At 44.5% G+C, this 13509-nt stretch overlaps 2 protein-coding genes across 2 annotated transcripts in view; both read left to right on the plus strand.

Moving 5' to 3' along the window:
• The first annotated feature begins 1728 nt into the window (after window positions 1–1728).
• LOC101620425 (RAD9, HUS1, RAD1-interacting nuclear orphan protein 1-like) lies at window positions 1729–3456 on the plus strand. The gene is made up of 2 exons (XM_004692850.2): window positions 1729–1926; window positions 2846–3456. The coding sequence occupies exons 1-2, from the start codon at window positions 1759–1761 to the stop codon at window positions 3389–3391; spliced, it is 714 nt and encodes a 237-aa protein (XP_004692907.1). The 5' UTR covers window positions 1729–1758; the 3' UTR covers window positions 3392–3456.
• A 1753-nt stretch (window positions 3457–5209) lies between these two features.
• The window catches only part of TULP3 (tubby like protein 3), a 46676-nt gene continuing 38376 nt past the window's right edge, over window positions 5210–13509 (plus strand). The window contains exon 1 of the mRNA XM_004692548.2: window positions 5210–5284. Coding sequence (XP_004692605.2) covers window positions 5244–5284 — 41 coding nt within the window. The 5' untranslated portion in view covers window positions 5210–5243. The remainder of the gene's footprint in view (window positions 5285–13509) is intronic.

Below are 13509 nucleotides of genomic sequence, written 5' to 3' on the forward strand. Positions count from 1 at the left end.
TTCCCTAACATGTTAGTTCTGTGCGGTAGATGCTTTGTCTTTTTTTTTTTTTTTAACCAGTATCTCCACTGCCTAGTGACCTTAAGTCAGAGCACATTACTCTTCACTTGTTGACGGAATGAATCAAGGATGCAGACTGGAACCTTTCTGCCCCTTGCTTTAGGGTTAGGGATACTCAGCTGCCTGCCACTTACCTGTCTGCCTGTTGCAAATCTCTTTCCCACCAGTGCATTGAGGAAATTCTTATAAAAGCCCATCAGATGACCAGATTCGGTGAACATTTTGTCAGAGTTTTTAATCATTTTGTGGGTTTCGTGGTCCTGCCTCTTTTTCGTGGTAGCCTCCCCGTGCCACTGACAGAGACCAGGTCCAACCTTGTCATTTCTTATTGGGTAACAAAGCAAGCTCCTAACTGTTCTCTTTACTTTCAGGGTATTCTTTCCTTTACAACTGTTGCCAGGATGACATGTCTAAAAGAAAAAACAAGCAAAAAGCCAATTATGACATTTATGAGACAGTTGAAAAATTGAACACTGTCTGGTTAGTTGATATTAAGTAATCGTTACAAGTATTAGTGTATATAAATGTGTATATAAAATATGTAAATATATAAATATATATTAGTTGTATTCATGGGAATGATACAATAACTGGGAACATGATATTTTCTTCCAAGTAACACAGAATAGGGGGCCTCCCAGGTGGTCCAGGGGTTAAAGTCTCAGTGCTGTCAAGCTAACGATTGCCAGGCACTGCAGCATGAGTTCCATCCCCATCCAGGGAGCTGCCCCACATGGCGCAGCAGACCTCTCCTGTCTTGCCTGCTGCTCCCCTCAGCAGTGGATTTTAGTAGATGCACCTATTTTGCTCCCCACTCTGTCTCTGGTGAATCTTCTCACCTCACACACCTCTGGCCTGTACACCAGTTCTTGTATGCATAAATAAAATAAAAATATTTTTAAAGAAAAGAATACAGAATAGGGGAGTGAATGGGAGGTGGTGGTCAGGATTGGCCACAGCTGCTGGAGTTTTCCTGGGTGATGGGTACGTTGAGGTTCATTCAGTCTACTTTTGTATTTTGTTCAGAATTGTCCTGGGGGTGCGGGGCGGTGGTTAAGACTTTTTTTTTTAAAACCCAAATGTGATTATGTTCTTCTGCTGGAAAATCTTCCGTGACTATGGAAGCTCAAGTCCAGACTGGCACACCCAGTTCTGACCTGATCCCCTGACACCAGGTCCAGCCTCAGCTCTTAACATTCATTCACCTTTTCCTACCCTGGGCCCACCGACCTGACAGCTGGCATCTTCCTGCGCGTGCACCTTCATGCGTGCTGCTCCCCAGCCTGGAGCGCGCTCTGCTTTCACCCGCCTAATCCTCGGTTGGCCGGCAGACTCAGGGTCTGACGGATGGTCCAATCTTTGTGTCCCTTTAGGTGTTTGACGATAAATGGTCGCACACCTTTAAATTCCTAACACCCAGCGTGGCGCTTATCATGTGCTTGATAAATGTTCACTGAAGGAACATTGTTGAGTGTGAACCAGTGTGTTTTTACTCCATGGTGTTGGTGTAACAAGCTGTGCTCTCCATTACCTTGCGGACAGAGGGAGTAGTTACAGAATGTGACCCAGTTTAAGAAAGGGTGGGAACGTTGTGGGATTATTTGATCCCAGATTTTGTCTTTTCTTCAGGCATGGGTTGGAACTGGAGCATCGCCCTCAGTCTGACTACCTCCAGCATCATGTGGCTTCTAATTATTGATGCCTCCCAGAAAAAAAAGATGTCCAAGCGCCCAGAAAGCCCAGCTGCTATTCCACCAGCCACCACTGGAGGGCCCCAAACACCACTCTAGAGATCCGCAGCGGCCTACCACCCACACCAGACAGGTGCCCAGCAAGCCCATTGACCACAGCACCATCACCTCCTGGGTAGGCAGGCCGTGGCATTCTTCTACTTCTACTCCTGCAGGCTACTCACACTGCCTCTTCTGCCCCACACCCAGGGCCTCTAAACAGTAGGAAGATTCATGGGGTGAGGGACAGGAAGCAGTGCACTTTGTTGTCAGCCATCTTCTCTGGTATTTTTTGTTTTTTGTTTGTTTCCTTTTTTTCTTTTTGGTATATGATCTAAGTTCAACCGAATCATTAAACATTCCTCCGAAATAATTTGGTATGAAACTTTCATGGCTCTGTGGGTGGGTAAGAATGCCAGACAGAGGGCAGAATAAGTAAAAAAAAATATTGTTCCCTGAGCGTCAGTTGGGAGGTGGAGTTTATAGTGAGGTATTTATTCCCTTTACCATTTAATGGAGTGAACCTTGAAAAACACCGTACAGAAACAGCATGTGTCATATATTGACTGTTTAAAAGCACTGGGAAGAGAAAATAGCTTTTATGTGTCAGGAAAGTAGATAGCAAAAGGGCCAGGCAGAAGCATACCTGGCTTAAAAGTGCTTAATAAATGCGACTTGTGCAGAGTTGCTTGTGAGGAGCCTTCCTACCTGCCTTTGGACTGGTGAGGAATGTTTAATGTGGTGATAAAGAAGAATGAACATTCATTGAGAACTCATCATGGCCCAGGCCCTAGGCTAGTTTTTCTTGCCTGGTCTTACTCCCTACTTTTGCAGTCAGTCATTCCTTATTTACCGGGGGCCATCATTGTGCTGGGCACTCTGCTAGGTGTGGGGGTTAGTGTGAAAGAGTAACTGTGCAAAGCTCATGCTCTGTCAACATCCCATTAGGTGACTATTTGTGTGTTTTATGTGCGCTCCTTGAGTGGATCTTCACTCTGGGTTCTGGTCACTGGATAGCGTTTCCTTTCTCATGCTCGGCTCTTCTCACCTTTTAGGTATCGCCTCAATTTGATACAACAGCAGAAAGCTGGTTCCCAACCCACCGGAAATCTCTTCGCCGAGACCAAACAAGACATTCAAGTCGAAAATCTACCACCTCCAAGTTTCCCCATCTAACCTTTGAGACACCACAGACTTCTTCCAGTTCATCCACAGCTGAGATCCCTTTGATCAGGAAGTGCCCTGCTCAACCAGAACAGGACGTTTCTGGAAGGCCCCTGGTTCCAATGCTCAGTCCCCAAAGCTGTGGGGAACAGATGCTTCAAAGCTTGTCTTATGTGTTCATCCCACCTGATATCCAGACCCCAGAGTCATCTGTGAAGGAAGGGCCTACTCCCCCAGACCTGAGGGAAACCGTCCTTCCAAGTGGCTCCCTTTACTCTAGTACCCCCAAGAGCCCACAGCCTGTGCCTGTTCTGGCTGAAGACACACCAGAGGACAAGTATGGGATAAAGGTCACGTGGAGGAGACGACGGCACCTGTTAACTTATCTCCAGGAGACAGGGAAGCTGAGTAAAAGCCAGTTCCTTGTGAAAAGCTGACTGGATTTTTCAGACATTAGCCTCCTTATCAGTAGTCTCAAGGAATTGATTGCTGGTTTTCATGAGGTTGCTATGTCACTTTTGTGGCTCACAAGAGAATACATCAATAGAATAAAATGAAAATAACACTAATAACATCATTAGAAAAAAAGATATTTTAACTAGCACCTTGGAGTTACAGGGAATTAAATTCCCAGATTTGCTTTTTAAAATATCTTGTATTATAAACAGTTTTTAGTGTCATAAACAGTTTACTTTATATCTTTCTAATATTAACAGTTTAAATTTTTAAAGTATCTTCTAGTAAATGTTTAAAATGTATGTAAATAAATGTTTTCAGAAAGTTTTTAGAGAAACCTTCTGTTAGTCTACACAAGCTTTTTTACTTCCCCTGGCCTCAATCCCTCAGCACCCTCATACGGACTAATTCATTGGTACAATTTCCAGTACCTGTTCAGTGGCAGCTTCCTCTGTGCCCTGATGGACAGAAAAAAATCAGAGACACTGACTTTACAGCCAAGCTGCCATCACTGCCGCCTGGGGTTATCTGCTGAAGGGCTCCATGAAGCAAGGGCAGCTAGCCATGGGTTAGTGAATACATCTGGATGGGGAGATACATTACTTAGGTTTGCTGGTTTTTATTTTTTTTGTCTCCAACCAAAGGAGCTAGTCAAAATATTAACTATGGCGGAAACATGATTTCTTACAGTAAATGTCTAAAAGTGTGTGCAAATGTGGATAGTTTTCAAAAAATGTTACTTCTTAGTGTAATTAATGCAGGAATGCCCAGTCAAGGGAGTGTCCCAGCCACCCTTTCACCCGTACAAAGAGCATCTGGGGTGTCAGGGGTCCAGCCTGAGCTGGACAAGCAGGGATTGATTACGCTGTTTATTTTACAAGTGGAAATCTGAAGGGTAGCTACTGAGCCAAGCTCAGGGTCACAAGGTAAGTAGAGGCTGGCTAGGAGGTGCTTGGCTCGCCGTAGCCAAGTTCTATGCCATTTTAGAAACTCAAAGCAACGTGGAAACAACGTTCACCTCCAGGTGCTGGAAACTGGTCAACGTGGAGTAACTTGTCAGGATGCTGCGGGGACCACACGCTCTATATAAGTTGATTAGAGAGAAAACGAGTAACTTATCGGCTAAGAGTAGTCATTAAAAGTTCTCAGTACGGGATGTGGATGCTTGAAGATCTACAGGCTGCAGACAGATGGAAAAGACAGAGCCCGAGAGCAGCCTAGGAGTGGTCTAAAAGCTTCGGCTGGAGTGGGGCAGGAGTTTTGCGTGGCCCATATGTGGCCCATATGTGGGCCTAGCTGACTCCCATAGATGCCTCGGACTAGGAATGGCTGCCCGAGCGTGTGCATTGTGGTTGAGAAAGGCCTGCAGTCGGAGGGGTCGGAGGAAGCAGTGCGGGCGGAGGTCTGGGGTCCCAACTTCGCAGAAGCTGGAAGCTCTCCGGGTGGTCTCTAGGTGCAAACGGCGGGGCGGCGTGGGCCGCTCCCCATGTGACAGTTAGTGGGGGGATGGGCATCGCTGCGGAGCCAACTCGTCCTTCCGCCCTCCGCCCCTTCCAGGCTCAGCGCCCGCAGGACCGAACGCCGGCGCGTCAGCCCCGGCCCCCGCGCAGGCGCCTTCCAGTCCCTGAGCCCCCGCCCCTTGGCAACTCTCCTGCAACGCCGGGCGGCGGCCACAGCCAATGGCAGGGCAGCGGCGCGCGCGGGGGCCAATAGCTGCCGGCAACAGTGCGGGGTGCGGTTGCTAGGGGGCGGGGCCCGGCCGCCCGCCAGGCTTGCCACCCTAGCAGCGGCGTCCCGGGGTCTGGCTGGATTGCCACCTTCCGAGCCGCGGGCATGGAGGCGTCGCGCTGCCGACTCGCACCCCACGGGGCCAGGTCAGAGAGGGGCGGTGGCTGGTCTCCTCTTGAGCGGAGCGGAGGGACTTAGCGGGACCGTGGAAGTGGGGTCTGGGGGCTCTGCGGGGTGAGGGCGGCGGGCTCGGGTGTGTGCAGGGTGGATTGATTGGCTGCAGGAAATCAGTCCCGCTCCGCGGTGCAGGGTCTCTCCTTTTCCGGGGAGCCTGGGGAGCAGCGGCTCTGCAGCTTGCGCTAGGGCTGGGACTTTGTGTTCGGGTCCCCGCTTGGGAAACTTGGAGTTATCCTTATGGGCTCGCCTCACCCTTTGCGGGCCTCGCTTTCTCAAAACGCGCTGGCCCTGGTGCTCGCACCGCCCTGGGTGTCATGGTTGGGGTTGGGGATGAAGTCTCGCCTCCGGCTCAAGGCAGAACGTTGTGGGTGATTTAATAATTTGCGCAAATGCCATTGCTCTTGGCAGGCAGCGCTAGATTCTGGAACCAGAGTCCGGGTGTTGAAAATGTAGAACTGCTTCCTCCTCCATCTGCTTTATAATAATGATCGTTTGTTGAGGATTATGTGAGTTGCAAAGTACCATACGCTTGTTTGTGATTCTCTTTTTCTCTGCGATGCCCTCTTTTTTTCCTGCCTCCGCCAGAGGGAGAGCCTGGGAAATAAAACGGTCCTAAATCTAAGCCTGTCAATTTCTTGTAAGTGAGGTTCACTGAAAGTTAATGGGGAACAGAGGAATATCATTAGCTTAAAACTTTGGCTTTGTTTGATGATTTGAATAAGTTACATCAACTGGAGTTCTCGTTTTGTTTTATTCCATTACCATGGCAAAGAAAAATTTAGGTAAGAGTTGGTCTGCAATTCTGATGAGTACATATTTAAACAGGGTTAGGCCATTAAAAGAGGCCCTGGGGTGAGGAACACCCATTTTCCTTTCATCGAGTTTTATGTCTGTGAGAACTGCGCTCTGTGAGAGATGTTCATTGCTCTTTTTTTTTTTTTTTTTCCAAACTGGGAGAAAGGTAATCTGCGAGTTATAAGTAAGGAAGCCGTAGGAGGTAAAAGCTAAACTTTAGCATATTTAATGAAGTCAGATGGTACTTGTGGGCACTAATCTTAAATGAATGCATTTAAGACAGTAAATTTCATGGTGCCAGATGTTTGATATGACTCATGCTTTTGGGGGGGAATAAAGGAATTATCTTTGAAATTGGGACTAGGAGGCAAAACAGTTTTTAATTTATTGGTCCTGAAGTTTAAAGGAATAACACAAGTTTCCCCTCATTTTCTTCCCAAAGAAACCCAGTCTTTAATTTTAAACTTGACATCAAAGCAAAATGTGAGTCACCAAAGGTTTCTCCTGCCTTAGGTAATATTTAGTGCTGCTTCTATCTCTGTTTAACAGATTTGTTGGTGAGAGGAAGTGAAATGTCTCTTGCATTTTTAGCTTCAGGTTGTGTGTTGACTGTTTTCTAGAAAATACATTTGATAGAGTTTTTAGTAGGGATACCTTTCACTAGGAAGGATATCATCTAACCTCAAATTTCCCGGTGACTTTTTCTTTTTTTGAATGATGTGCCTGTTTAACCATGAGGTAAATTTATTGTCAACAACATAGAAAAATTATTAACAAGTCAACTTCAGATTTTCTTCCTGTATCTGAAACATTTAGTGAAAATTGGAGATGGACTTTGTAACAGCACTCTGAAGAACTTTGCTGAGGCTAGACATTTTATATGCCTCATTCCCATGCTTGGCTAAGTGCTAGAACTTGAGCCTTTTGTTCCTGATAGAGACTAGATGGTGTGATGAAAGACTTGGATGGGGTATTGTGACTTTGTGACCCAGAGTTGACATAGAAAGCCTTGGTCTATGTTTTATCTATAAACCATGGTTTCTCTTTAGAAATATGAATAGTCAGGGCCTCCCTGGTGGCACAGGGGCTTAAGTCTCAGCACTATGAAGCTATCTGCAGCCACTGAAGCACGAGTTCGATCCCCAGCCCAGGAGCTGAACCACATGGCACAGCAGACCTCTCCTGACCCGCCAGCTGCTCACCTCAGCAGTGTATTTCAGTGGAACTGACTATTCTGCTACCCACTCTGACTCTGATGAATCCTCTCACCTTTGCCCTGTACCCCAGTTTTGTATGCATAAATAAGTAAATTTTTTTTTTTTTAGATTTATTTATTTATTCATAATAAAGCTGGGGTACATTTCAGAGATGCGGAGGGTGAGAGGATTCACCAGAGAGAGTGGGGAGCAGAACAGGCAGATCTACAAAGTACACTGCTGAGGGGAGCAGCGGGCGGGTCAGGAGAGGTCTGCCTCGCCATGTGGTCTCCTCCGGGGCAGGCGGGAATCGAACTCATGCGGAAGTGGCTTTAGCTTCTCAGTGCTGTGCTTTAACCCGCTGCGCCACCAGGGAGGGCCATAAGTAAATCTTTTTAAAAAAAAAAAAAATGAACAGTTGCAGTGGCTGTGGGTTATGGCTTCCAGGACTGACATAATTATGTGTCTTGTTATTTTCTCCCATGTTCTCTTTTTAAAATGTTTCCTCAGATCACTAATTATTGGCAAGTAGATTTACCCACTGCTTAAATATAATGAATCCCTAGCTATGGTGAACATCTGACATGCATGTACTTCTTCAAGTGTGAAGGTCTAGCTACAAACAGACCTCAAAGCACAGCATAAGCCCCCTAACCAATCTCCTTTTTTCCAAGATCCTTGGGTCATTTTGATGTCTGGTGTCTCTTATTCTTTCCCTGCTGTTGCTACTGCATTTGTGCTGCTGAAAGATAAAATTAACGGTTTTTACCAAGAGGGAAGCATGCTGGAATTACTTCAGAGCTGGAACTGTCTTCTTGTCTCTCTGTTTTTGATAATTGGGACTGGAAGGGCTCCTTGGTTATTTCATTAGTTCTGTCATTCAAGACAGATTCCACAGTGGAATTGTTATGGCTTCTTTCAAAGCAGAAATTTCCTGGAGTCTGCTTTTGCTTGGTTTCCTGTCAATTTTCTAGCAATAAGCTCTTTGTACTCCTAAAGCTATTCTGCCTCATCAGACACCCTGACTCTTAGCAATTAGGAGCACTGCAAAACTTTCCTGGCCTGATCACAAGCTTGAGTCCCATTATGCCCTAGAGGAGACACACTATCCCCAGCTGATCCAGGGGCTGTGTCTGCCAGCTCTGCTTGGCGTGAGTCTGGGCCATGAGGATTGTCATCTGCGTTCCTCTGCCTTGGAGCTTCTGTGGAAACAGTAATGATCAGCTTTTTTCTCACCAGCACCTCTGCAAGGCCACAGTTCTGAAAAGGATTGCAGTAATGTTTTTATCACTTATCAGAGGGCATTTGCCATTTTACCACACAGCATCACGTGAGGTGGAAAGCACTGGAAGCTTCTAGTAGGTTCTTGAGTTCTAGTTCCAGCATTTTCACCATATAGCAGTGTCTCAGCAGCTCATTAACTTTTTGACTGCAGGTTTTTCCTTTGGAGAATGAGGATTTCCTTGTGTTCCCTCAGTGATTTATAACAAGTTGACTAACAAATGTGTGTTTGTAAATTACACTTGGCTCAAATTTCAAAGGCACAGAATGATACTCAGAAAAATGATATGTCTTCATATTGTGTTACCTTTCTGTTCATACAGGGTAGATTTTTTTAGGGGAACTTCCAAAAATATTCTGTGTTAAATAATCTCTTAATATTCCTTTTCCATTTAAAATCTGATGATTTTAAGTTTCAGGGTAGAATATGGCAATGTCAACTCTGATACCTACTTTTATCATGGGCAAATGTATTCTTAGCATATGAATTTGCATAGTTGCTGCAAATTCCCTTGGTTATTATTAATGTTTAGAAAATAAGGCGTTAAGAGGAAAACAAGAAATAATTTTCAGATCTCCTGAAGGATAACTATTGTTATTTAACTTTGTAGGAAAAAACTTCAGTAAGCCTATAGTTTGTCTTTGATTGTAGGTTTTAGTGTGAAACTATCTTAATAGCAAATTGGCTTGTTTCTTTATTGAAACAGCATTATTTTGCCAGCAATTTGCTGTGTCACATAAACTGGAGGCAAAGGAAAGAGGAATGTTTTGACCTAATAAAGTTTTTATTTTTAAATAAGTACATTTAATTATGTCTTTTAATTGAAGTAACAATAGGATCTCCCACTGTCAGGTTGAGTACAGTTTTTTTTTTTAGAGATTTATTTTTATATATATATATAAGAGTTGGGGTGGTTGAGAGGATTCACCACAGACAGAGTGGGGAGTAGAATAGGCAGATTGACTGAAATCCACTGCTGAGGGGTGTATCAGGTGGGGACAGGAGAGGTCTGCTGCGTCATGTGGGTCAGCTCCCTGGCGGGGATCGAACTCGTGCTGCAGTGGCTGTGCAGTAACTTCATGGTGCTGCGCTTTAACCTGTTGGGCCACAGGGAGGCCCCATGATCTCTCTTAGACCCCTTATCTTTGATAAAGCAGCGCGGGTGTCCTCTTCAACTTCTGCAGGGAAATGAATCCTTAACTCGGAAGTACCTAAGAGTAAGGAGATACAAGTAACTGCTGTAGTCAAAATAAAATCTAGCGTTGGGGCTCTTGTCTCCTTTTTTTTTCTCACACCCACTGTCCGGCCAGCTATTTTGGATATTCCAGACGCCCCTTTGTGCTTATAACTGATAACACTGACACTGATTAGCCTCCGACTCTTTTTTAGGGCAAGCAGTTGAAGCAATGAAGACATTTTAGTGAAGTTCAAGTGGAATGAATTTCTTCCAGTGGGAAGGGAGTAGAAATATCTCTCTGGTATTGGTAGGCAAAAGAATATACTTTCAGAAAGAGAAGGGAAATAAGTCACATTCCTAAAGAGAGAGTATCCAACTCCTGAGTCGGAGAATCATGGCGAAAGTGGAACGATCTTCCATTCTAGGTAATGCCCCTTTGTAAGAAGCATGTCTTTCATTTCTGGATCAAACCAGAATAACTGTTTTGCTCCCTGAAAAGAATGGCTTTTGCATTTGCTTATGTGGGGCTTGCAAAATGGAGGCAGTTCATACTAAAGTAATTTTCCTTGCTGCTTTCTTTGGGGCTAAGCGAATGGTCAAATCAGTGGTCAACTTCTCCTTCCCATTGCTGCTTCTCCCCAAGCAATTCTCCCTTCTCAGATTGTGTCTCCACTAAGTGGACCTCGTAGGAAATGGATTTTCATTCTCTAGCTTCAATTAATTAGCTCCAGATTGTGGCAGTCATTCAATTCGAAGACAGCCAAGCCTAGGATACTAGTATTCTGCTCAGATGAGGAAAGGTAGATTTCCAAGGAATCTTTTCTGGGAGTTCTGATTTGAGGTAGCCATGCCTTTTCCCAGAAGCCATGCCTTGTTCTAGTATTGCAGTAGAAGCCAGAAGAGTGCTTTTCAACATTAACAGAATTTACAGGAGGTAAATCTGTTTGTCAGTTGATTTAATGTTATTTATTAATAGATATGCCCCAATGGACACAATGAAATCTGATGACTTTTTTTTTCACTAAATGTACCATAATTGGCTTCTCCCCAGGGCTTCTTCAAAATCCATTACTGGCTTAGAAAATCTGCTAAACCTAAAAATATCAGATGAACTGGCATTTTAACTGAAAAGATTCTTGGCAAACATATTGACATACCGTAATAGTAAAATTCCAGACTCTGCTGCCCAGTGAATACATCTGGCCAGTGATGGAGTTTGACATTCTGAGAGAGGAGGGCGCCTGGTGAGAGTGGGGGAGTGCACAGGGAGGGAGAGATTTGAGGCTGGTGATTGAATTCTCTCTCACTGGTGAGCTGTGTGATGTTGAGCAAATAGTTTCTGAAATGAGATTCTAGGCTTACTGTGAGATTTCCATGAGGCTGTGCTTAGTTTCTAGCACACAGTATGTAGTTGTTCCCTAAGCTGTTCTACCACTGGCAACTGGATAATGTAGGAACACTTTCAGTATCAGTAAAATCTCAAAATTTTGAGGATTGATTTAATACAAGAAGAATTCTAAGAAAGGTCTCTAAGTTTTCTCTAATAGAAAGGCAACAAAGTTTTTAAGAGGTGAAATTCTGGGCCTTCCTGGTGGCCTAGGGGTTAAGTCTCAGTGGTATCAGCACTGAGTATGAGTTTGACCCCTGGCCCGGTGGGGGAACTCAGCCACATGGCACAGCAGATCCCTCCTGACGTGCCCGCTGCTCCCCTCAGCAGTGTATTTCAGTCCATCTGCCTGTTCTGCTCCCCACCCTGTCTCTGGTGATTCCTTTCACCCTCCATACCTCTGGCCTGTACCCCATTTCTTCTACACAAAAATTTAAAAAAAATAAAGGCTTGTCATTGAAGCCAAGATTTAAGATAATATATTTGTAGTATTAAAAAGGTCTCTATAGGATAAGACCTTTTTTGAGTGCTTACTATGAGCTAAGTCTTGTCTAATCCTCGCATAACCTTATGGATTAATGTTCACATTAACATTATGCACTTTGTGAACCAGGAAACATGAGGCTCTGTGAGGTTATGTTATGTTGGGAACTGCTTTAACCACACACCCCGTCTGTCTGAGTAGGGAGTCCACCCCTTTAGTTTGAGCTTCTGTATGTCAAGCCAGAGGTCAGCAAACCTTTTCTATAAAGAGCCAGATGCTAAATATTTTTGGTTTTGCAGGCCATACCGTCTCTGTCCCGAAGACTCAGCCTTGCTGTGCGGGCCAGGGATGACGTGAATAGAACAGTGAGCCACAAGTGAATCAACATCCCTGTTTCATTATTTACAGACAGTGAGTTCTGCAGCTCACATAACGTTTACATGTCACAGAATAGTAATCTTCTCATTGTTTTAGCCTTTTAAAAATGTAAAAACAGCCATGCTTGGCTCACAGGCAATACAGAAACAAGCATTGCACCAAATTGGACCCAGATGGTGGTTCCCTGTGCTAAGTCACAAGATAAGCGTTGCTCATATTATTAACATTATGACAAGAGCAGCGGGTGTGGGGGGGGGTGTTATATTAAAATATTAAAACCAGCTACAGTGATAAGTGATCAGATACAAAATCGGAATTTAAAGTGTACTTGTCCAAAAGTTAGGGGAAGGAGTAATAGGCCAGTGGTTCTAGGAAATCACAGAAGTAAATCGCGGGATATGGGGAGCTTATCTGTTCCACTCTCTTTGTCTCTGCAAGTTGCTACTACTTTTGTTGGATAATTACTAATATGCTTTTTTTACTCTCAAAAATATCTGGCTTGACTAGTGAGCTTTATGATACTTTCCCTTAGAGGTATCTGTTCTTCAGGCACCACAAACATCCTTTTTTTCCCCCACAGACACACAAAATAAATACTTATAAATTTATAGACAAAGTATATGTATGAAACCTTATTTTTTTTTTAAAGATTTATTTATTTGTGCATACAGAACTGGGGTACATGCCAGAGGCTCAGGGGCGGTGAGAGGCTTCACCAGAGACAGAGCGGGGAACAGAACAGGCAGATCGACGAAATACACTGCTGAGGGGAGCAGCGGACGGGTCAGGAGAGGTCTGCCACACCATGTGGTCACCTCCGGGGCAGGCGGGAATTGAACTCATGCAGAAGCAGCTTTAGATTCTCAGTGCTGTGCTTTAACCCGCTGCGCCACCAGGGAGGGCCAGAAACCTTATTTTTAATAGCTCTATTGAGGTAAAACTTGCATATGAGACAAATCACCCATGTTAAGAATACAATTCAGTATAGCACTGAATGTATTTACAGGCCTTTGCAGCTGTTACCAAGATCTAGTGTTAGAACATTTCCATTAGTGCTGCTCCTCCCAGGAAACCTCCCACGTAGCCCTTCCTTCCCTCCTCGGCTCTTAGCCCAGGGCAGCCACCAACCTATTTTTTCCTTCTTTGGATTCGCCTATTCTGGACGTTGCTCATGAATGCGGTCATACTATGGCTTTTTGCGTTGCTCATGAATGTGGTGACTGGCTTTTTTGACTTACCAAAATGTTCTTGAGAGGCCGCCTTGATGTTGCATACATGCCTTTTCATTGCTGACTAGTATTCCCTTGGAAGATTCTACCATGTTTTGTTGATCCATTCTTTAATTGATGGACATTTGCCTTGTTTCCACTCTTTGGCTCTTAGGAGTAATGCTTCTGTGGACATTTTAATTTCTCGACTTTTTTTTTTTAATCTTCATTAAATATATCTTTCTTTATTTATTCATACAGAACTGGGGTACAGGCCAGAGGTGCAG

This window comes from Condylura cristata, unplaced genomic scaffold (assembly GCF_000260355.1).
Source record: "Condylura cristata isolate star-nosed mole 26May11 unplaced genomic scaffold, ConCri1.0 scaffold00034, whole genome shotgun sequence".
Classification (NCBI taxonomy): Eukaryota; Metazoa; Chordata; class Mammalia; order Eulipotyphla; family Talpidae; genus Condylura; species Condylura cristata.

Excerpts from the sequence above, each read along its gene's own strand:
- LOC101620425 (XM_004692850.2), top strand. The coding sequence starts at position 1,759 with ATGCCTCCCAGAAAAAAAAGATGTCCAAGCGCCCAGAAAGCCCAGCTG. Across the intron at positions 1,927-2,845 it reads ACAGCACCATCACCTCCTGG|GTATCGCCTCAATTTGATAC; the intron begins GTAGGCAGGCCG and ends CTCACCTTTTAG.